The 22,276-nt window shown below is 37.4% G+C and overlaps 2 protein-coding genes across 2 annotated transcripts in view; one reads left to right on the top strand and one right to left on the bottom strand.

Moving 5' to 3' along the window:
- Positions 1-3,367, bottom strand: part of LOC101861454 (trifunctional enzyme subunit beta, mitochondrial) — a 16,309-nt gene extending 12,942 nt beyond the window's left edge. The window contains exons 1-4 of the mRNA XM_005103824.3: positions 3,252-3,367; positions 1,442-1,519; positions 484-613; positions 131-162 (exon numbers count right to left, since the gene is read on the bottom strand). Coding sequence (XP_005103881.1) covers positions 131-162; positions 484-613; positions 1,442-1,519; positions 3,252-3,291 — 280 coding nt within the window. The 5' untranslated portion in view covers positions 3,292-3,367. The remainder of the gene's footprint in view (positions 1-130; positions 163-483; positions 614-1,441; positions 1,520-3,251) is intronic.
- An 868-nt stretch (positions 3,368-4,235) lies between these two features.
- LOC101861060 (protein RFT1 homolog) lies at positions 4,236-20,368 on the top strand. Its single transcript, XM_005103822.3, has 15 exons — positions 4,236-4,355; positions 7,478-7,586; positions 7,965-8,050; positions 8,679-8,795; positions 9,430-9,610; positions 10,177-10,278; positions 10,774-10,908; positions 11,328-11,406; positions 12,083-12,133; positions 12,506-12,636; positions 13,572-13,716; positions 14,276-14,381; positions 16,290-16,418; positions 17,216-17,336; positions 20,125-20,368. Exons 2-15 carry the CDS (start codon positions 7,524-7,526, stop codon positions 20,302-20,304), a joined length of 1,626 nt encoding a protein of 541 aa, XP_005103879.1. The 5' UTR covers positions 4,236-4,355; positions 7,478-7,523; the 3' UTR covers positions 20,305-20,368.
- The last annotated feature ends 1,908 nt before the right edge of the window (positions 20,369-22,276 follow it).

Raw genomic sequence — 22,276 nt, 5'->3', positions numbered from 1 at the left:
ATATATTCAAAGCACTTATACTTCAGACTTTTTATTAAAAGTACAACAGTTTGAATGTTCATAAAAACAGCATAAGATCACTGTTATCAGCAATTTCTTTCATTTCTAACTCCTCTTCTTCATCACTCACCTGTAGGAACACTTGTCCTCTTGATCAGCCCCCTATAAAATACAGCAAACACGAAAAGATGACTTTAGGAAAAGAATGTATACTGTGTCAGAAGTTGTTGAATATAGCAGTGCCAAACATAAGGCTTCAAAAAAAGTATTTTAAAAAATCATGTTTAAAATTTACATTCCTTTTTACTTCAAGAGCACATTTAGCTGTCACAAATATGCAAACGGTTCTCAATCTACATATATTGCTACCAATTTATTCTTCTATAATTTTGGCATCAACAGAAACATCGCGATCTACACCGAAAATGTCAGCAACAAAATAAAAACTTTGCTTCTTGTAAAGATCAAATACATCTGACTTACTTCATAGCATGTCGGAGCAAGTCATGGGGCATTAAGTTTTTATACTGCGTTCCAGACTGGAGAAATGGGGTCCGAACACCCTCAACAAGAACAATGTTCCTCACATTTGGGCGGGCTAAAGTTTTTTGCTCTGAAAAAAAAAAAAAAAGCAATATAAATTCTTCATAACTCAAAAACACTAAATGGACATTATAATGATCACAAGAATATAAAATCTCAAGGGTCTTCAACACATTTCTGCACCAGTGATTATTAACAATACCCTCCAATCAAAACAAAAATGATAGATTCCGCAAATTCAATACAAAAACCAAAATTGTTATCAAAACTTTGTTCAAACATAAAATAAACAGGGAGAGCATGGAGTCACCAAGATAGTGTTCCATGCTCTTTCCCCTGTGTGAACTTTCTCTTTTAAATTAATATTTTACACTGCTCATTGTCTTTCTCATTTCAAATAGTTTACACTTATTGAACGCAACACTTCATAAAGAGATAGTGGGCGGTTGGCACATGCTCTGGTGCAGTTTGCTCACCTTCCTTCCTATCAAACATCTATCAGCCTTAAATCTCTCCTCTTTTATTTTTGTATTCTCTTTAACACTTCTAAACTTCGGCACTTATATGACCTAATTGTTTTAGTTTTAGTAGAGGTTTTACAGCGCTCACAACTGCATAAGGTCATATATGAGCACCAGAGGATTAGAAGTGTTAAGAGAGTAAGAAACTTTTAAAAGAAGAAGGGGAGATAAGGACGATAGATGTTTAATAGGAAAGAAGAAGCGAACCACACCAGAGCACCCACCAACCACCCACTGACCTAATTGTGATGCAAGTGACGTAAAACTCTTACTAAAGGTAACAAAACAAAAAAATATATTAGGGCCAACAATTTGCCATTTACAATACATTCAAGTTTATTTTGGTCATCACAGAACATAAAAAACTACACACTTACTCTTCTGAGTCTGAGCAGCAGCAGCAGCCTGTTGAAACTGCCCAGATGATGTTCCTACACATCGTAGCCCAGTAGATCCTGCAACACATCAGACATAAAATAAAAAGCTTTAAAATTCAAGGAAAAGTTCAGGATTTTGATCAAATGAAACTAATAGTCGAAAACAGTAGAAAAGTCACACCTCCCTTAGCTGTCATCTCCCCCTAGCAGTCACCTGCATTGACAGCCACTATTTCATGACACCCTTACGTCTTTCCTGTATTTTTAACTTGTCCATAGCAGTATTCTCATTTCCGAGACTAGGCGGCCTCAAAACCTGTTCATGATAACAGTCCATTGCTACAAGTTTTCGGACAATTTGTTCTCAGAATGAGTATGATTACAATTACAATCATCAATCAATGCAAAAAAGTTGTTTGGTTTATCACCTGACTAGGCATTACCTACTCTAAACAAGAGGGAGCAGGACTTAGTGCAGGGCCTTCACCCTACACAACAGCTGGTAATAACACACTACAGCAGCTGACCTCAATAAATTTATATTAAAAGTTTTATACGACAAGCAGTTCAGCATCTCTGTGACTGTATTACCATGTGGTAAGCAGCTGGACAAGTCAGGGATGTTTGTTTGTTTTCTTCTTTGTTGTTTTGAATAAGGTAATGACTGTTGTATCCAGTTGTGTTTGATTTGGCAGCATTTCTTTTAGAAAAAGCTCGTAATATGACTGATAACATTTTTGATAGAGAAATGAAAAGGAAAAATAAAATTAATATTTCAGATTTTAAACCATTTGTCGACTCCTTCACCAAGTTTCACCGTGAATCAATGGTAGGGCCTACAAGTATTGTAATCACAAACAAACATGTTGTTGGCGATTTATGCTACCTTGTGAGAATTCATTTTTATACATATATAGTCAATGACCATAACTCACACCATGTCCTTAACGGCCGCCCGTCATCACCTTTCTTTGTGACCTTGAGCCTTGAGTGACCATTGTATACACACACTCATTATTATTCAATTTCAACTGCTTCTGTACACAATCATGCAAGCTGCCGCTGGCCTCTAAGTCGGTTTTAAAAAAGGGGAGGCCTATAAATTTTTTTCAAATCTTAACAAAATTCAAATAGACCTTTTAACCAACAGCTAAATTCCAATTACATCTCATTAGTAATTTAAATGTCTTAAAAGGCGCGTTTTCCAGATAGAGTAGAGTCCGAGCATGACTTGCATACTTGCAAGAGCCCAGTGACACATCGATATAAAAATCTCTAAAACTTACAATTGTTCAATTTCACTGATAACCATACCTTAACTCATCAGTTTTAGGGGTCATAAAGGATAAAATAGATCTTAACCAAGGCAGGCCAAGCCAATGTTACCGAACAGTGCCGAACTGTCTCAGTCTCAGCACACAAAAATAAGAGTTAAAGTAAGTCAAAGTCAATGACTCAAAAAGTTATTATATTATTAAATTAATTAGAGTTAACAATTCAACTTTGGACCATTTACTACAATCAGGAACTTTTCAAAAGCATCAAAATAAAGTTCAATCAAACTTCTGCTTAAAGTGTAAAAAGACTGGTCAAAGTTCATATCAAGATCTGGTTGCTGCAGAAAAAATAGAGAAGTCCAAACCTTGCTCAGCAGGTAACTTTCCCCAGGGCTAGGGAGAGGAAAATAGCACGCAGTAGTAACATGAAGAGTTGAAGAAAGAGACATCTAGGAATTATTGATTGACAACAAGAAAAAGTAACAACTTTAACTATCCCCATTGTGTTTATAACATGTCCGTAAAATACTTACGGGCAAAACCTGGAAGCGTTTGTCGGCAGAGGGCGGCCATCTCGTAGCTGTTTGTTTGCTTGAGGATTGAGGAGTTGCGGTACGATGGTGGACTTTGACCTGACCTAGGGGAGACAATACAATAATTCTTATTTTATCTCCGCGAAGGGAAGCTACTCTAAACTCTAAAGTAGTGATGGGCCGATACCACAATTTAGGTATCGATGTCAATACCTAGTACTTTTTCAAGGTATCGATACCGATACCTCGATACCTAATGCTATTGGTAACATACGTCGGGGGTAATAAGTAAAGACAAAATACAACTATACTTTTCCAAGTATTTAGGTGATCGTGTCTAGACAAGTTGTGACTATTTAGCTGAGACTCAAACAAAAATTATTTGTAAAAGAGAGAGAGGAAGAGAGAGAGAGAGAGAGAGAGAGAGAGAGAGAGAGAGAGAGAGAGAGAAATAAATACCCAAATATGAGAATAAAAACAAACATTAAGTGAAGTATGGGAGGAAAGTCAACTTTGCAGAAAATGTTAGTATTGGAAAATAAAAACACAAGAGTTCTAAAAAGGCAATTCAATTTACCAGATTTTTAGCAACTTCAAATTAAACCAATGAGGATAAATCAGGGTTGTCAGTGAGGATTTTGCAAAATCACTAGAAACATTTCATGAAAAACTTCTCTTTTTTGTTAAAAAATCACTAGATTAATTTAAAACGCTTGCCCCCTACGAAAACTTATCTGTTTTGATAAACAAAAAATTCTCAAGCCAAAGTCACTTGCTTTGGCAGCCCTGGGATAAATAACACATAGGTATCGATGTTTAGAGCGGGTATCAGTACCGATACCGATACCTATAGGTATCTAAGTATCGAGTATATGGTATCGATACTTGCCCATCACTAGTATCTAAGTATCGAGTATATCGTATCGATACCTGCGCATCACTACTCTAAACTTTCGGAACCGCTGCAACTGTTATTAAAATTTGTTTACATACGTAGCGGTCTGTTCTGAGTTCGGAGTTTCTCACGCAACGTAGGCTAGAGCTTTGAACAGTCTTGGTGACAGTTCCAGGCTGGTAATGTCACCGGGAATGTTGCGGCAGCAGGTGAGGTCTGGTTTGGCCTAAATTCTTGATCTACAGTAAAATATCAGTCAAGCAAGTGGCTATTCTCCGGCATCGCGCCGGTCAATAGATCGCCGATGGCTATACTATTATTATTCTCCTGCAGGTGTCCTGTATAGTTGCACTTGTCGCTTCTCCACATCTTTCCATCTCCCCTGTTGGCATATCATGGCCATTATTGTTGCAACTGAGTTCAGTGCCAGATGCGCCTTCCTGTATTTCTGGTTGTGACTGATGGTTGTTGGCACTTCTGGCGCTGTCTCGGTGATCTTGTAGTTCCGTTCGTTAAAGTCCACGATCCATTTGTTTACATCCAGAGAAGAAATCCAGAAGTCTTGAAGACCAAATACTAGATTTCTATTTGAATTAGGCTACACAAAGAGCAGGGATGCAACCTAACTGCAAAACATCAAATTAGGACAAAATTCAGGGGGACATGCCCCCCTGAACCCCCCCACCTCCATATTTTTTTTAGGTCAGGGGGGCAAGCCCCCCTGAAACTACAAAATCGCCCTGCCATTCCTCCTTCCTCCGTCAATGGAGTTTTCCTTGGTGATCTTATACTTCAGCACGTTAAGTTTTTCAATTGATTTTATTCCCGGCACTACTTGGATATGGTGGTCTAGGCCTAGATCTAGATCTACTGAAATATCGAAACTGATTTAAATGTCCGTATCAATGTTTTATTTTTTATCAGTAGCCCAGATCAAAGAGTCTCCATAACAAGACGGAGACGGGCCACTCCTTTCTTTGAGCCAATTAAAAAAGTGTCCTCAAAATTTGGTGACACCCTTTTCGCAAATGCGAACAGAGTTACCCTACTTGAGTTTAAAAAATCAAAGTGAAACTAATAAAAATTTCCTTTTTAAAAATAAATTTAGGAAGAACGCTTTTTTAAAATGGTTACATTGACAAAAAAACCTCTTCCGGAGGAAAGGGTGATTGTTTTCTTCATTTAATTTGACTTTAGAATGAAAGGCGAAGGTCATTAAAATTTTAAAAAACCTAAAACTCCACACTGAACGAAACAGCAGTCGATCTGCGCACGCAAGGAGGTGCTATTCCCATTCTTCTTCTGGAAAAATGAAAGAGAGCTTCAAAACAGACTGCTGCGCCATCTGAAGCAAAGAGCGAACTTCCTGCAGACACTTTTTTGGCTGAGTGGCCCATCTTGTTATTTACTATCTTTGTCAAAACTAGATTCTAGATTTTCCCTGTCACAAAATCGGGACCACCATATCCGAGTAATGCCTTATTCCCTTTTCTGTAACGAGCGACCACTTTAAAACATGATCTATCTAATCAAGATTATACTCACTGGCTTCCAAAATCACAATGGAAGACCGAAAACCACTGTTATACCATCTGTTCATGACTAAATTACGGTAGTTTGCACATTTTTAGGCCCAGTTCAAAGTTTTGAAGGTCTGAGTCGAGGATTAGTAGACTTTGGGAATTGAATGTGCTAAAGTATAAAAGATCACCCTTTCCTTGAGTACTGTAGTGGCTGCGTGTCCACCTATGGTGAATCGCATTCTGAAGAAATGCCGGCCCTGATGAGTGTTTGTGCAAGGCCATTAAAACCTGCCAACAGGGGAGGTGGAAAACTGAGGAGAAGCAACATGTGCAACTATACGTGACGCCGGAGAATAGCCTTCGATCTGTTGACCGGCGTGACACCGGAGAATAGCCACTTGCTGCAGTAAAATACAATACATACATAGATATATATATACATACAGAGATATATATATATATATATATATTTAAAATATATATGAAGTAGGCCTACGGCAAGCTAGGCCCTTTGACCGAAACCTGTTGACTGTTGAGTAGCCTACACACACAAAGGTAGCCTAGATCTAGATATCTAGATCTAATTATTCAGGTTTAAAATACATGCATGTCAGTGAGGGGGGGGGGTCTTTTGTTCTGAAAATTTTGTCCTGAAATGTGGGATCTTACCCAAATGTAGTCCTTTCGAGTGGGATCTTAGAAATGTCTTTTGTCTTTGTGTAGAAGTAAAAATTCTGTTTTTTGTAAAACACCGGGATCATAAGCGAACCAGGATCATAAGCAGTGGGATCTGAGGCAGAGACTAATGTATCTATACGAAACATTAGTTTGATAGTTTGGTCTGATTGAATGTATTTATTTACATAGTTGAAAAACTCGGCTTTTGCTCCCAATGGAATATTATAATAATTTTAGAGGTAGGGTACTACCGTTAAAATAGTAATAGTTTGGACCTGGGATCAAAACAGTACAGGATTGTAATCCCATACATGATGGTTAATTAAGTCTATCACTTCAGGCTCAGGGGTCATTAGTTCAGTATAGTATATCTGTCATGTTTTATTTTCCCAGAGAATGCGTTGTTCAAAGTAATAACTAATAATCCTGCTTTTAAAATTTTCTCCCAATTATAAGCATATTGACAGTCTCTGCCCACATCCTTTCTTATGATATCGAAGTGGAGATCATCTCCCGCTTCATGAGCCCCTCAACAACATAGAATGCATCTGGCCTATATTGTTTCCTCCTAGAACCCTCAGGCCTTGACTAGGGTGATGACAAAAGGTCAAATGATATCTTTCTATTTGAGGATAGCAAATGCCTTGTGTGGAACACCCCTTGTTCGGATTCATTCTCGCTGCTGGCAGTCACGTCCTCAGCCTCCACCTCCGACAATATTGTAAAAAAGGCTAAAGAAGCCCAAATTTAAAAATACACAAGCCTCACCAATTGTTACTTTGTCAAAGTGGCTGTTGAAACTTGCGGCATCATCCACCCCCATGACAATTCAATTCCCTCACCAAGTTGGCCAATTGTTGACTGACACTACTGATGATCCCAGGGAAATAAATTGGCTGTTTGAAAGAATGTCCCTCATGGCCATCAGCTAGTGTATGAATAATGGATCCCGGCTACAGAGATATCAGTCTACAAGCTGAAGCAGGACACTCACGGACATCTGAAGATTATCGACTTCTTTTCTTATTTTGTTGTTGTTGTAAATGACTAGTTCAAAGCAGCTACATTTTTTAAAAAATTGTTAGTATGATAAGTAACACATTTTATTTTTTATATATTCATTACTACAGGGTTGACTGTTCAGGCATAGAGAAACCCAGCCACAAAGACCTCAACATGCAAGGTTCAGCTGTGTTGTCAAGTGCTGCTAAAGCAGCATCTTATAACATGGTCTTACAGGTATATATATATTTTTTTTCACTACTTACCTCAGGTGTTTTGAGAATGAAGACATTTTCTTTTATATCTGTGTAGTCTGTGCTAGAATAGAGCGCTCTTCAGGATGAGATGATAAAGAATTATTTTCATTCAATCTGTATACTCTTATACATTCTTTAAATTTTGCAAATAGATTTGCTTTTTTTCTAAGCTACGGTATAGATTTTGTTGATCGGTCACAGTCCAGTGATTTGCTCACATTAAAGCATATTACATATATATATATATATATATCTTTGCTGAATGTATTCTTTAGATTAAAATTACCAATATTCCTTTTTCTTTAGCACATATTAAGTGTAACATTTATAATTGTTCGTAATGATTATTTCTCTCCAGTTTGGCCTTCGATTGACCACTTTTGTTCTGAATGCTTTCATACTGCGATATGTGTCTCAGGACACCTTAGGCATTGTCAATGTGAGGTAAGTTGCACACAGGGGTTAAATATTTGTTTTTAGGATATTTTTTTGATAATGAGATTTGTCTTGACCGTATCTTTAATCGAAACCCATTCTTAACCTCTCCTTTCATGTAAGTTTTTGTCCGAATTTTGCCAACGCATTGATGGAGCCAACAAGAATGATCGAATCCAATAGTTGTTTGAATATTACCCCTTGTATTTGCAATTCCTTTCTTAACTTTGGTTGCTTTAGTATTTAATTCATAATGTTAAAAATACTATGTTTTAAAAGAATCAGGTCGATTGAGGTAAGATTTTGAATTATTGATAAAATTGTCTCTTTACAGCTTGTAAAAAAGATTTGATGGGACAGAATCTATTTGGGTGCTCTACAAAATTACAATCAACTTTCTGCACCATAAGTAATCAAATTGTCCTTTATTTTAAGTTTGAGTTTTTGTATAATTATTTTTTAAACCTTCAAGCTTCGTCTTCCAATCACCCTGTTTATCTTTATCTGCTTTTGTAGTGCAGTAATAATTAAGTTTATCATACCAAAACTCATCCCATCTTGTGTAATCCACACAGCCATAGCTTATGTAAAATAAGGTATTGAAAAAATCATTTATCAGCTATATATATTTTCTCAGGCTGACTCTTTTATATTCGACATCCTTATTTCTGTCGAAAGAGGCATTTGATAGAGCTTGTCTGACTAAGCCAGAGACAAGAGACTGGAGACAGGTCATTAATCTGCTTTGGTGCACGTAAGTTTTTCCTTTTCAAAGCTCATCATGTTGTCTCACATACCCTTTTTTTAAATGTAGTTGATATAAAGGTTTTTTTATTCACTTTTAAATGCAGAAGAGAGAAGCCAGCAACAAGGAGCTGACTGACTTCCATTTAGATAGTTTCAATTCACAGCTCAAAGGTGGTGATGATGTTAAAAAGGACTTTCATAATATTGATACATGTGACTTTGATGACATGGTAACAGATAGAACAAAAAAGTTTTTTATGGTTCTCATTATGAAGACCATACTGGACATTCAGCCTGTCTTTTTGTGTATCATTCCACCAGTATTCTTGCCACTTTGACATTGCACACACTTATATTCACTCTCAAATACACTCAGATATGTTCATATTATGCCTATTACATTAATACTTGTACCCAAATAAAAAGCATCACATTGTACAATGAATTTCCCCCCGCACTTTTATCATTTTCTTTCTTTCCCTCTTTCTTCCTCTCCATATTTCTTTGTTTGTATTTTTCTTTCTTTCCTGCTTTGCTTCTTTCCTTTTCTTTTTGGTGTTTTGTCTTCTTCTCTCCAGTATTATATTTCTTAACTTAAACTTATTTTTTCACCAACAATTTGCTCTCCATCATCTGCCCAGTGTCCCCCTGGCAGGCCTGTGTTGCAGCTTGCTCACCTTCGTCTGGCTTCATCTCCTGGACAACCCAGCAGACGCACACTACTCCACCGGTGTCATTTGCTTTGCTGTGTCAACGGTGATCGAGGTTCTAGCAGAGCCACTCTTTGTTGTTGGCCAAGCTTTTCTCTTTGTTAAACTCAAGGTAGGAACTTAGATATCAAAGAAAGTGGTAGATAGTTGCAACTTGAGTAGAAGAAAAAAAAATTTTCTTTGCTTTTTGTTACGTGATGAAAGAAATGATGTAAATGGGTTTGTAGAGTAATAAATGATAATGACAAGTTGCATATTTTATTTAGTGCATATCCCTGTTCGAAAGTATGAGCTTCTTAATTTATTATTACCCTGAATCTATTTAGCATCAAAGGTTTGTGTTTTTTACCATAGGTACTGCTATCGTACATTATATTTTAAAAAATTTTGTTGTTAAAGGTTTATCTAAAGGCTTTATATTATTAGAGTACCCTGAGATGCTGATATGGATGGGTCTTTTTTTTCTGTTGAATTTGGGGGGGGGGGGGGAGGGTGTTTGTTCTTTTTTTTTTCTGAAAATCTATTTTAATTCTCTCTGTCATTCTGACAGCACTCTCAGGAATGAGGCTCTTTGTAAATAATCCTAAATTTGATTTTCGTAGACTTCTTTGTTGAATTAATGTAATTAATCACATTGTTGTCACAAGGGAAATATGATTGTTTTCTTCCTGTGTGAAGGTTCTGTTTCTGGGCCTGTCTCAGGGGGTCAAGTGTGGGGTTACTGTGCTCCTGGTCTTGTGGAGGCCGCAGTGGGGCATCGGAAATTTTGCCATTGCTCAAGTAAGAATCCTCTTTTGAAATGCTATTTTGATTTAAAATTGACATTATCTATGATCTGTTATTCTGGGTAGGGAGGGGGGGGGGGGATTTGTAGAATACCATAGTTGAAATGTTTTTCGCATTTCATTGTTTTAGTGTGGTGCTATTTAATTTTAATGTGTTAATTTCATGTAGCTCTCAAAGCTTTCTATTTTCCTTTAATGCATTTCCTATAAAGACTATTGACTTTGCTCTCTGTCACAGCCACCCATGAACAAGTAAATATGCATATCGATTTTCAGTACAGCTGGTATTGCAGTCACTTTTTTTTTGCCCCCGGACATATACTTTTAATGCATTTTACTAGACTTCACTAATTTTATGTTCTGGAATTACATATTGGTAGATTTTGTTAACCTTTTTTCTGTGTGTTGTGCATTCTGGTTTGATAATACTCGTGTGTCATTGAAGTGAGATTTAGTTGAAAAAGCATTGCATTTTTCTTTTCATCACTAGGTACTTTCCAGCATCACTTATACACTATTGTATCATGGCTACTTCGCTTATTTCATTTCTTCAAATAAGAAGAAAATGGACAATTTTCCCCTTCAGTCGATCAGAGACATCTATCCCTCTGTCATAAAAGACAAGGTAAGTTAGAGATTTATGATTTATGGATTGCGATTCCTTACATACATGTTTTTTTTTAGATTCGTAAAACTATAACATTTTCTTTTCATCTCACGTGGGGTTTATGAAATGCCACTGATTTCTGTTCTGTTTGTGAATATGCCAACCCATCTGCAATATTCTCTTTGAAGTCCTCAACATTTTTGTACTTGTTGTTATTATTGATATTCAGACAAGTGTAGTCTTGCTTGGAAGTGGATATTGACAAGTCTCCACTCTACTTTTTTTAGAAAGGTAGTCTCTTTTCTTATTACATGGGATTGAATTAGTAAATCAGGGTGAACAGTCTGACCAAGGTAGATATTCCGCAGTTGCGTGAGTCTACCCAGGGATTTGTTATCACAAATACAAAACTTTTCTTCTTCTTCTTTTCTTGACAGCCCTTCATTGACAGGGAACTGGCCAGTCTGACAGCCAGCTTCTTCCAGCAGTCGTTCCTGAAGCAGATCCTCACTGAAGGCATGGTCTTATTTCTCTGTCATGATAGTATTGTCATAATTAAAGAGATTTTTGGTTCTTATGTAAAACACCTTATATTCCAAAGTCAGTTACATTTATTTCATAGTTTTTCTTGTTGGTTTTTTTTCAATCTCCTAAAAAGAGATTTTCGGTTCTTATGTATAATGCCATATTATATTCCAAAGTCAGTTACATTTATTTCATTGTTTTTTTTGTTTGTGTTTTTTTAATTAATCTATCTAACAATAATTTATTAATTTCATAATTTAACAAGACTGATTTCATACAAATTAGTTGGGGTTTGCTTGTTTTTTTGATTGTCCTGGATGGAGGAAAAGATGCCCTTCAATTGTGCTTTTGAAGATAGCTCTTGAGGAGGGGGATGCAGGATTACAGAGGTCATAGGTCATGTGCAACTCTTTTGTATTCTCACCCCTCAACACCATGAAGCGTAATATTTCAAACCATGGTGAAATTTACATTAAGCAGAGAAGAAAGACACATTGTCATGTGCTTCTCATTGTACAGCCCATTTTAGCTTTGTTTGTTGAATTGCGTCTTTTCAATAGTTAGTCAAAGGTTCACTGAAGATGCTTTTTTTGCTGGTTTGATTATGAAAAGAGCAAGATTCATGTCTGCTTTTCTCTGATAATTTTTTTCTTTTTTGATCATACAGGAGAGAAGTATGTGATGACTTTCTTTGATGTCCTCAGCTTTGGAGATCAAGGTGAGTGGAGTTGATTTATTATTTACACATCATTTTTTTTTTTAAAAGATGAACTAATTTGTTGTTTGTGTTTTTGAAAACGCTAATGTAATAATTATACTTGTGTAGTAATTTACTTGCTGAAATAGGTGGGGCTATTGGAAAATGGAATCATTTCTCACGAACAAATGTAATCATCTTTCCTACTCAGCACCTTCTTGTAAATTGAAATTCAGAAAACAAACTGAGTTTTTCAGTCAGTGTAGTAAAAAATGTCTGGTATCCTTTGTGCTTCTTTTTGTCTTGCTTTATGAAATAAATAGCACTATCATGGTACCATAGTTTGTTTGGGTTCTTTTTGGTAAGGTTAAAGAGAACACCTTTTTTTTTTAGGTATCTATGATGTGATAAACAACCTGGGTTCTATGGCTGCACGCTTCATCTTTCTGCCCATAGAAGAGAACAGCTACTTATTCTTTTCTCACATGATCACACGAGGACTGCCTATGGAGAAACAGAACCAGGTGATTACTACTGGCCTCTATTATGGTTAATTTGTATCTCCAGAAGGATCAGAAAGGTTTTGTTTTTTTAGAATACTCGCTTGGTGTCCATAGCATTAATTTTTGTTCAAGTTGTGAATGCTTAATGTTGTTTTAATGCAAGGTGAAGCAAGAGCAGTTTTGAAAATGGCTACTGGTATTGTGTCCATTTTAAGGGCTTTGTGACAATTAACATTCTACCGAAAAGGTAAACAAAAAGTGTAGGAAAAGCTGAATCCTCTCTCAGTAGGTTTTCAAAGAAAATACTGAGTCTTTTTTTTTTTTATAGTAGAGGGTTTTACGGCGCTCGCAACTGCATAAGGTCATATGAGCGCCGATACTGAGTCTAACTTAGTCTAAGCCACATAAAATTAAAATCAATGGTTACAGAACATTTTTAGTTTTAGGAAAAATTTCTCGAAGCTGTTAAAGGTCACGTTTGCAATCTAAAATGCGGAAAGTGAGAATTTGAATATTAGACACAACCTGTATGGGGACAAAGTCCTTTTTGTGCAAGATTAAAAAATGTTATAGTTAAACCTGTTTTTGCAGAATGCATAATGGTGGTCACTCATATTTTTGAATGAACTATTTACATACCATTGGTAACTTCTACATTGCTTAGAGATTTATCATTTTCATGAAATGAAAACCCTGATGATTTTTTGGTTTCCACTTTCATTGACTCCTATTTGCTTATAATAACAGTGGCATTTGTCTCGAAATTTTGGAATCTTAGAAATTAAAAAAGTGTCATATTCCCCTTTTTCGTTTCTTCTTATACTGCTTTTTAAATAAATGCAGTCCAATAAATCAAGTAATTTTTACATGTAGGTATCACCCCAGTTGAAATACACATTCCTTGTTTTCAGTTAATATGCTGCTTTTTGTGGCTATAAAATTGTTTTGTGTTTCAGGATTCTCTTAAACTGAGTGCACGGGTACTAGGAGTCATTCTGAAAACTGTCACTTTAATTGGCTGCATCATACTTGTCTTCGGATACTCAAATTCTTTTCTTGCCTTGCATTTGTACGGTGGAGAAATTCTATCTTCTGGGAATGGTAAGCATGCAAATGTCATTTTGTGGTCTTTAATTGGCATGGTTATGCTCTGAAAAGATCTGTAATATAGGAAAAAGTCAACTCTTTGAGCAATAAGCTATGACAAGATGATTTATGTTGTATAAACTGATGAGCGCAAAAGTAACATTGATAGGCAGTTTTCTGTTTTTAGCCAAAGCTCATATTAAGTGCAGATATAATGTTTTATATTTTGATGCAATAGTAGGGATAAACAGATACTTGTAGTAAAATAGGCCTGCATTTTGTAACCAATGGTTGCCATCAAAGATGAAAATTAGGAAAGTGTAAGTCATAAACCTATGCATTTGTAGATAAAGGCATGCAAGTCCCACAACTATAATTTGGTCTTGATGATCAAACAGGATGCAAGTTTTGCTATAAGTCCTTTTTTAAATTTGCGATTGGTAGGCCTACTTTTTGTAAAACACAAACTTTTTACTTTTTGCAGTTCCACATCCAGGCATGAAAGGAGATTCTATGGTCATCATTGCTTTTATGTTTATATAATTCAAATGTAACTTCTTGTCTGTTCTTCCAGGACCAAGACTGCTGAGGTGGTACTGCTTGTATGTCCTCGTCATCGCCATCAATGGAACCACTGAGGCCTTTGTGTTTGCAGCCATGAGTAAAGAGGATGTGGACAGGTATAGAGCAGAATTGTGTTCAGTTGATATATTTATTGATCGCTAAGTTTGAGTAGGGATTTTAATTATAGTAGGGGGTGGGGGGTTGTGTTGTGTTAATAAGTTTGCCTGGATATACCCTTGCTATTTCATGGGGGGGGATTAGATTCATTGGTAGGCTATTGGTACAGTAGTCTCCGCCTAAATGCACGGTGCTCTGGAGGGCTCCTTAGCATGTGTTTACATGAACCTTTGCAAAGGGAGGAAGGGATGCTGTCATTTCTTTGCCTTGATATTCTAGTTACCTCCGTTTGGGGTAGGGGTCACTTTGAGCCGATAATGTGACGACACGAGAATGATTCCCCGACTGGTGTTAAGAATACAAAGGTGTTGAATGGGGGGGGAGGGGGGCAGACTCAATGTAATGAATAATAATATGCACTGTAAAACATCGGGAACAGGTAACCTAAGAGGAAATTGTTGGTGATAGTCATAGAGACAACGGCCCAGCCACGTGGTTTTCCAAGTGACCTCCCCCAACCGTATGGGCGACATCAGAATCAGAATCATCGATCTCTTCATTCAGAGAAACATTTTTTTTTGTGATTCGTTGACCAAGTACATCATAAGTTCTTCGAGCGCAGCTGATTAGGCTTACTTGGCTAATCTTTAATCCTATAGAGGCCTATATGGAGTTTTACAGCATTTATGCGCGTTGCGCATCAGGCCTAGGTCTAACTAAACATTACATGCAGTCACCCAAACACCAATCAGAAACCTTCTTCCAAAGATGCATTTCCAGTGACCAATCAAAAAAGATTTCAGTCCCCCAATCTAGGCTGGTCTTATGCAAGCTGTGCAGGTTGTAGTGAAAATTTACCCTTGTTAAGCTTTACCTTTCAGCGTGTTTCGCGGATCGGAGTGTGCGTTAAGAGGGAGTGACCGTGCTGTTTGTACGTCTAAATCATATAGTAAAAAATCCGTCAGATGACGAAAGTGTGCGTTTGGGCGGAGCGTGCTTTTGTATGGCGGAAACTACTGTAAGTATAGATGCTTCTGTGAATTCTTTTTCTTTTAATCTGTTCAATATTTATTCATGTACTTTCAGTGAGGTAAAACTTTATCACTTTGACATGCTTTTGTTTTTTAAGTCATGGAAAATAATATGATACATGTGTGAATCTAAAACAATAAATGTTATGCTACCTTCTTTTCTAACATACAACTTCTGTATTTTCTACATTCAACTGTACTTTGTCAATAGTTTCTTGTTTAGTTTGTTCTAGATTATTTTATGAAAAGGAGTGCTGGACTTAAAGCAACCAGATTCAGGAGAATTAAAAAAGAATAAAGATTTTTTTGTTGTAGAAAAAAAATGGAGAGAAAAAGTCTGTAGATTTAGTAAATTATAAATAAAATTTTGATATGACTCGTCCTCATTTGCCTGTATGCATGGTACATTTATGACCCTGCCTAAGTGATTTTCTTGTAATGTCCAGCAATCTTCCTCATGTGCAGCTTCTTATCCAAACCTGTAAATTCACTATTCTGTATTCCTTCCTCCACAAAATATCTCTGACAAATTGTGCCACTGAGTCCACACAGGACCTCTCCTTACTTTTCATTTTTTTTGGCCTTTTCGATCAATAACCAACTATGGAAAGAAAAGGTCAAAATGACATAGTGGGTTGCTAGATTGATAGTTTTGCTTCTACCAGGAGTCCCCACACCCCCTACCAACATTCGTATATTTTCTTTTATTTTCAAAAATGTTGGGAACAATTCGGCACCAAACATTTACAGTTCTGCAAATTAGAAATGTTAGTAAATGTAAGCTTTTTCATTGTGTACAAAATTGTGCTGGAGAAAAGCGAAAATGACGAGTTGAAATATAACTTGACACTTTGCCATGGTTTTCTTGGCCTTCAGGTACAATAAGAAGATGCTGCTGTTCTCTGGGTTGTTCTTGTTTTCCTCCTGGCTTCTCACACAGTGGGTCGGCAGTGTTGGCTTCATCCTGGCTAACTGTCTGAACATGGGAGCTCGGATTGCGCATAGGTGAGGGTGCTCTGACCGTGTCTTCAAGTTGATTTTGCTTTGCCCATGATATGTTATCATAAAGTGAGTTGCAAGATGGACTTTCTGCACCGTCTTACATGTTCTCTGCAGATCAGATTAACATTTGTGCTCACCACTAGATGTATATCAATTACCCTGGCCTTTGACTAAATACATGGCTACAGAGTAATCCAGTAAGCTACGGCTCTCCAATTTAAGGACAAATGATGGACAGAGACATCGCACTAAAATAACTAAGCTGTCCTCTGGTGTAATTTTTGGCTTGTGCTGTTTTAAGGTGAAAGACTGACTATGCATACAAGGTGGCACCTAGTGTTTTATAGCACTGTCCAGAAACTGCTAGTGTGTATGTAGGCTAGTTTTGAAACCATAAGATTTGGATAATTGTATAACAGAAGGTAGTCTTACTTTTGTTTTTTGGAACTCTAGTGGTACTGTGTAAATGGAATTTGGGTATGTGGGGGAAGGGGGGGGGGGGGGGGGGGTTGGTGTTTATAAATCAGCCTGTCAGTCATGCTATGCCTGGATTGAAAGTGACTGTGTGCTTTAAGGGTTCGTTTATGAGACAGACAAGTGGGTATGCTGATTAGCCGTTGTTACATTATTTACCAGATTTTAGCCTAGTGGTAGATTCTGATTAGAACTGTTTCTTTTTAGGAGGCATTACAGTACAGTACAATAATAATAATAGCCAGCTGACATTAAGTCTTGACTCATAAAGTTTATGAAATAAAGATGTTCTAGCTTCTCACTCTTGTGGTTTTATACCTTTTCAGTGTGATATTCATCTCACGGTACTTCTCAACATATGAGCACAAACCTCTCCAAGATGTCTGCCCATCTGTGGCTGTGATTATCTCCTTAGTTGTGTCACTTGTGATTACAGCAGTGTCTGAGGTGAGTTTTTGAATCTTGACATTAGGAAAATTTGTAAGAGAAGATTGACTCAGTCACCCATAGATTAGGTAGCTTAAATGCAGCCTTTCGAGCGCATGGTTTTGGTGGAATTGGGGTAATTCAAATCCCTGTTTCTTCATTCTTTCGCTATAAAACTCCAAAAGCTTTTCTTGATAAAGTTCAGCTTTTCCTCGTTACAATGGTGTAAGTTTTTTGTTTTCATGTTTAAGTATTTGCAGCTGGACAATCATCTTGAAAAGCGAATCCCCTCGGGGTCAGAATGCGTGATTGGCCGGTTAAAAAATCAACACCCATGCATTCGAATGCTTCACGGAAAGATCAATGATTAAATAGGCCTACCATCTTTTCATTGGTGGAGAACTATAGAGCTTTGAATGGGCTTTCTCGTGGTATATACTATATTTTTGGCCTTTTAGCATTTCAATAGAAAGCCTTTCAAAATACATTCAGTTTTCATTTTTAACACAAAATATGTAAAATACCGGCTCAAAAAGGTACTAATAGAAAGATCAGTTCATTTTCTTTTAGAGTAAAGTCATCAGCTTGGAATTATTTGCATTAATCCTTCCAGAAAACTCTGAAAGCATGTGACCCCCCCCCCACACACACACACACACACAGGGAGTGCTTAGTTTATTACAGCAAAGAGCCGACTCGCTCGCCGCAGGGGCTGGGGCGGCACTGGCTGGAACAATGCTCTGTGTTTTGTTGAAATAAGGACAGATCATCGTGTTTCAGTTTCAGGCAATAAAATACAGATTTGAAATGATCTCACAATCTTGAAAAAAATTCGACTCCCTTTCTATCTATGTTATAATGATTGTAGGCCTACTCTGTTCTTGTGAAGATTTTTGGTGCCCTTGGTATTCTTTTATTATTTGTCAAACGTGGGGTTGCAGCCAGTTAGCGACTTTAGCAATATTTTATCCTGCATTTTTCTTTAAAAATTGACTGAGAGGTAAAAGAATGGTACACAAATTCTCAGGAGACATCGGGCCTTTCATATATAGAACAGATAAATTTGGCATACAGCTATTTTGAAAATTTAGTTTCTGGTACATCATGTACCAAATAACTATTTGCACCTTGGACGTTTCCTTGGGAACCAGCAATATTTTTAAAAATTGACCTTGATGTAGTCTAGTTGTATCATACTAGATAAGTGCAGACCTGCCACTCATCCTGATTTAATCGGGATATCCCGATTTTTTGCCCCAAATCTCAAGCTTCCGGATTTTCCCGATTTTTTTGGTTCCGTCGGTTGTACCAGATTTTTCTAAAATCATACTCTGCCTTTTTCTCTGTCGCACGAAGCACCTGTTGAAATTGTTGTCAGCAGCTAGTAACTCAGAGCACTATTTTCCAAAATATTGATTCTGGATTTAGTAGTTGACTCACCCCAAGTCATGTTGGATGTTTACTTGCACGTGATTTTTCAACTTTAATGGAAGCAGTATCAATATATATTGTATTCCAACTTGAGACATTCTCAAGATCTAGTTTCGCTTTTGTTTCCACTCAGGATTCTCCAATGATGGCCTGACAACTATTTCAGTTGGTAGTACAACAAGTGATCAATATTATTTGTAGTTCTGCTGTTACTTTCAAAATTGTTTGAGTTCTGGTTAGTCAGGCCCATCATCAAGACCCGTCAGTAAAACTGTTTCAATCGTGCATTTGCATCGGGTGACCTGGCTTCGAAGTTTGAGTTTGGCATGTGTGTGGGCAGTCCGTTGGCGAGGTCAACCTTAAGTTCATGCACACTGGTTGAAGAGTTTTTCGGGACGTATCGGGGTGGGGGGGGCTTAAAGACCCTTGGAGTAGGAGAGCTTGACGTGATATTTCAGGATTTAAAAAAATAAAAATAATGATAATACACAAACACACATCGGGCATATTATACAGGTATGTACATGGATGTATTTATGGATGCCCCTGGAAAATTTTTAAGTTAGCTTGGCAGTCACCTTGGTGATTTGTCATTGATCCCGGTTTTGTTCACCAAATCCTGATTTTTTTCACCCTGAGATCCTGAGTTTTAGATTTCGTAGAGTAGCAGGTCTGCAAGTGCCTTTTTGGTTTAGAATATATATTCATCAAGGGTTCTAGCTGAAGATCATAGATTCTCATCTTTGTCCCAAGTGTAGATAGTTGTTACACTCAACATTTTTCAGGGTGTTTGGCTAAATTACATACAGTGGAAACCTGATATAACAGGGATGGTGGGATCAGAGAAAAAGTCCTGTTATGTCAGATCCCTGTTAAATCAGAAATGCAAGAGAAATAAGCATTTGTGGACTAATCCAGCTATATTTATTCATGGGTAGTTTCCCATGGCCTGCCCATGACACATTAAACGTGCATGTTGCTAGGCTTAGGACTAGATCGAAGTCTGCAGCACACCGCAGCCCTGTTATTACTGGATCCCTGTTATTACCGGGCCTGTTATTTTTGGTTTCCACTTTAGATATACAGTAATTCTTTTTGTATTCAGACACAAAAATATGAAGTATGTTTAATTAGATGCTGGATGCAATTGTCGAAACTAGCTGGAGTACGGTTGTTCTATGAACTTTTCTGCTTTATCAAAACGAATAAAGTGTACCAAGTGTACTCTGATGTGGTCTGCTCCTGCAACTTATTTCCAGCAATTTTTATTATTATAACCTGTTCCCCTGGTCCTTGTGAAATGTAGCCATTGTTGTATTGACTGGTTAGAGCCTACAGCTTATCTCAAATCAACATTCATGTTCTTGCCTTTTTTCAGGTGACCTTTTGTGTTGATGGGACGGTCACAGACAGAATAATCCACATAGCAGTGACAGCTCTTTGTCTGCTGACAGTCCTTGCACTGACATTTGTCACAGAGAAGCAACTCATCAATACCATTAGAGAGCAGATGTCAAGAGGGAGAAAAGATTCTGCACAAGATGTTAAGGATAGATGACCCTTGTCAAAATTTTCAATAGTTTTTGTTACAATAAATTGCCATCTTTGTTTCACCTTTATTCATATCTTTGACTTTGTGTCTATTTTTCGGGAGCATGGCTCGTACAAGTACATTTACTCATGGAACTTGTATACTGTATATTCATTACTCTGGTACATTCTCATTGCATCTGTGCATAAATTCATCATACAAGTAAAAAGGCGGACATGAAACTAATACAGTCAGTGCCACGTTTGGGACTCAAGCACGCTAAATGGCTCTTACCGAATTTTTCCTATATAATTTACACGCCTTTATGCACGGTAACTTCGGCTTCAGGCACGCTTCATTTACAAGACATTCAATACTTTCATGATAACCCATCGAAGTTCAAACAGTCTACACCTCAGCAGTTTGTGAGTTAAGAGAAACACAAAGAACGCAAGTGATAGACACACACACTCACACGGGCGGAGAGGCAGCACGCGTGGACTTAGGATCTAGCCTAGTGCAAAGCTACACACAGACACAAAAAATACAAAGAGAGTCGTGGAGATGAGAAAGGAAGGCTGGCTGCGATTTCACCTTTGACCCTCGCTATCCATTAATCTTGATTGTGTATCACGGGCGAGGTGGGATGAAGGCGGTGGTATGAATGTGGCAAAGCGGGCAGCGTTTGGTATGTAGGCCTAGTTTGCTGTATCGTGACTGGCTGTCTAAAGTAAGTTTTCATTCCCCGTTCGACCACCAAAATAAAAACAAACAAGCAAACAAAAACTACCATGGGGGGTAAAAATAACAGTGCACACTTTTGCGGGACCGCTATTGGCCTACTTACAAACAAAGGAAAATAGCACGATAAATTTTCTACATGAAAATCTCTGGATTATGTCTACTTCGCACTCAAGCACACTTCGGCAGTAAGCACGCTTAAGCTTTCTCCCGATGACCGTGCTTAAAGCCAGCATGGACTGTATACCGGTGCATGAACCCATTGTACTTCATGGATATGTTCATAAAATCTGCTCGTTTTTCAGGTACATCTAATTGCACACTCATAAACTCAGCAGATTTATACATGGACTTGTACTTTACTTGTAGTTCCTCCAGTGTACCAGTAGGCTACTTCATTTCACTAATGCCTACTAATAATTGCCTAGAATATGAATTCTTCTAAAGACAAGAATGGGATGGTGTCCTAATGAATGCAAAGAGATAGCTGGCTCACCAGGTGCTGTATGGTAGTCTACTGTGCACTTTCACAGCCTTAATACATTTCTTGTAGTCTTGGTGGATGCTCTGATGCGAACAGCTCCTTCTACTTATTTTCAGATTTTTCATGATTCCAATCCTGACAAAAAGAGCTTGTGCTGATTCACTGTGACCGACAACAATTCAACTTAACCCAGTGCTATTACACAAGAAAACTTCTCCCTGGTGTTAGCTAGAAATTTCATCATTTCTCGTGAATATTTCCAGTAGCCTACTGACTAAGATTTAAGAAGAGAATAAAAGTAATTATTAATTTATTGTTCTATTTTAACAGAGCAAAGATGACATGCAGTTGAGCAACCCCTTGTAGGACGTGATGTTTACCATTACATCAGGGAAATTTTGAACGATGGTACTTTTTAAGTCTGCTTCATGTTTTCCACTGTTATTGCGTCATATCTCTATGGCAGAGATGATGATACGTTATTGATATTCACTGTATGTTTTGACTCTTTCAACTCGCATGAAGAAAGAGAGTGAAAACTACCTTTCCCCCCTCTCCTCATCCCCAGGAAAAAAAATCCACTTATAGTTGGGTGAAAAATTCAGAACAATATTTACAAATTTTATAAGATAGAATACACATGAACTTAACTAGGTTTCAAGCAGTTCTAGACAAAGGGACATTGAAACTGGACAGGTAAAGAAACAGGATCGTTTTCTGAAATTAGATCGAAGGATTAAAAGAGCCACAGAAGCATTTTTGTGCAGTAAAAAA

The sequence above is a fragment of the Aplysia californica genome, unplaced genomic scaffold (assembly GCF_000002075.1).
Source record: "Aplysia californica isolate F4 #8 unplaced genomic scaffold, AplCal3.0 scaffold00391, whole genome shotgun sequence".
Classification (NCBI taxonomy): domain Eukaryota; kingdom Metazoa; phylum Mollusca; class Gastropoda; order Aplysiida; family Aplysiidae; genus Aplysia; species Aplysia californica.
This window is presented reverse-complemented; position numbering and strand designations above follow the sequence as displayed.

Coding starts and splice junctions, on each gene's coding strand:
- LOC101861060 (XM_005103822.3), top strand. CDS start 7,524: ATGCAAGGTTCAGCTGTGTTGTCAAGTGCTGCTAAAGCAGCATCTTAT. Junction 8,796..9,429: donor ATTAATCTGCTTTGGTGCAC/GTAAGTTTTTCC, acceptor TCATCTGCCCAG/TGTCCCCCTGGCAGGCCTGT. Junction 10,279..10,773: donor GAAATTTTGCCATTGCTCAA/GTAAGAATCCTC, acceptor TTTCATCACTAG/GTACTTTCCAGCATCACTTA.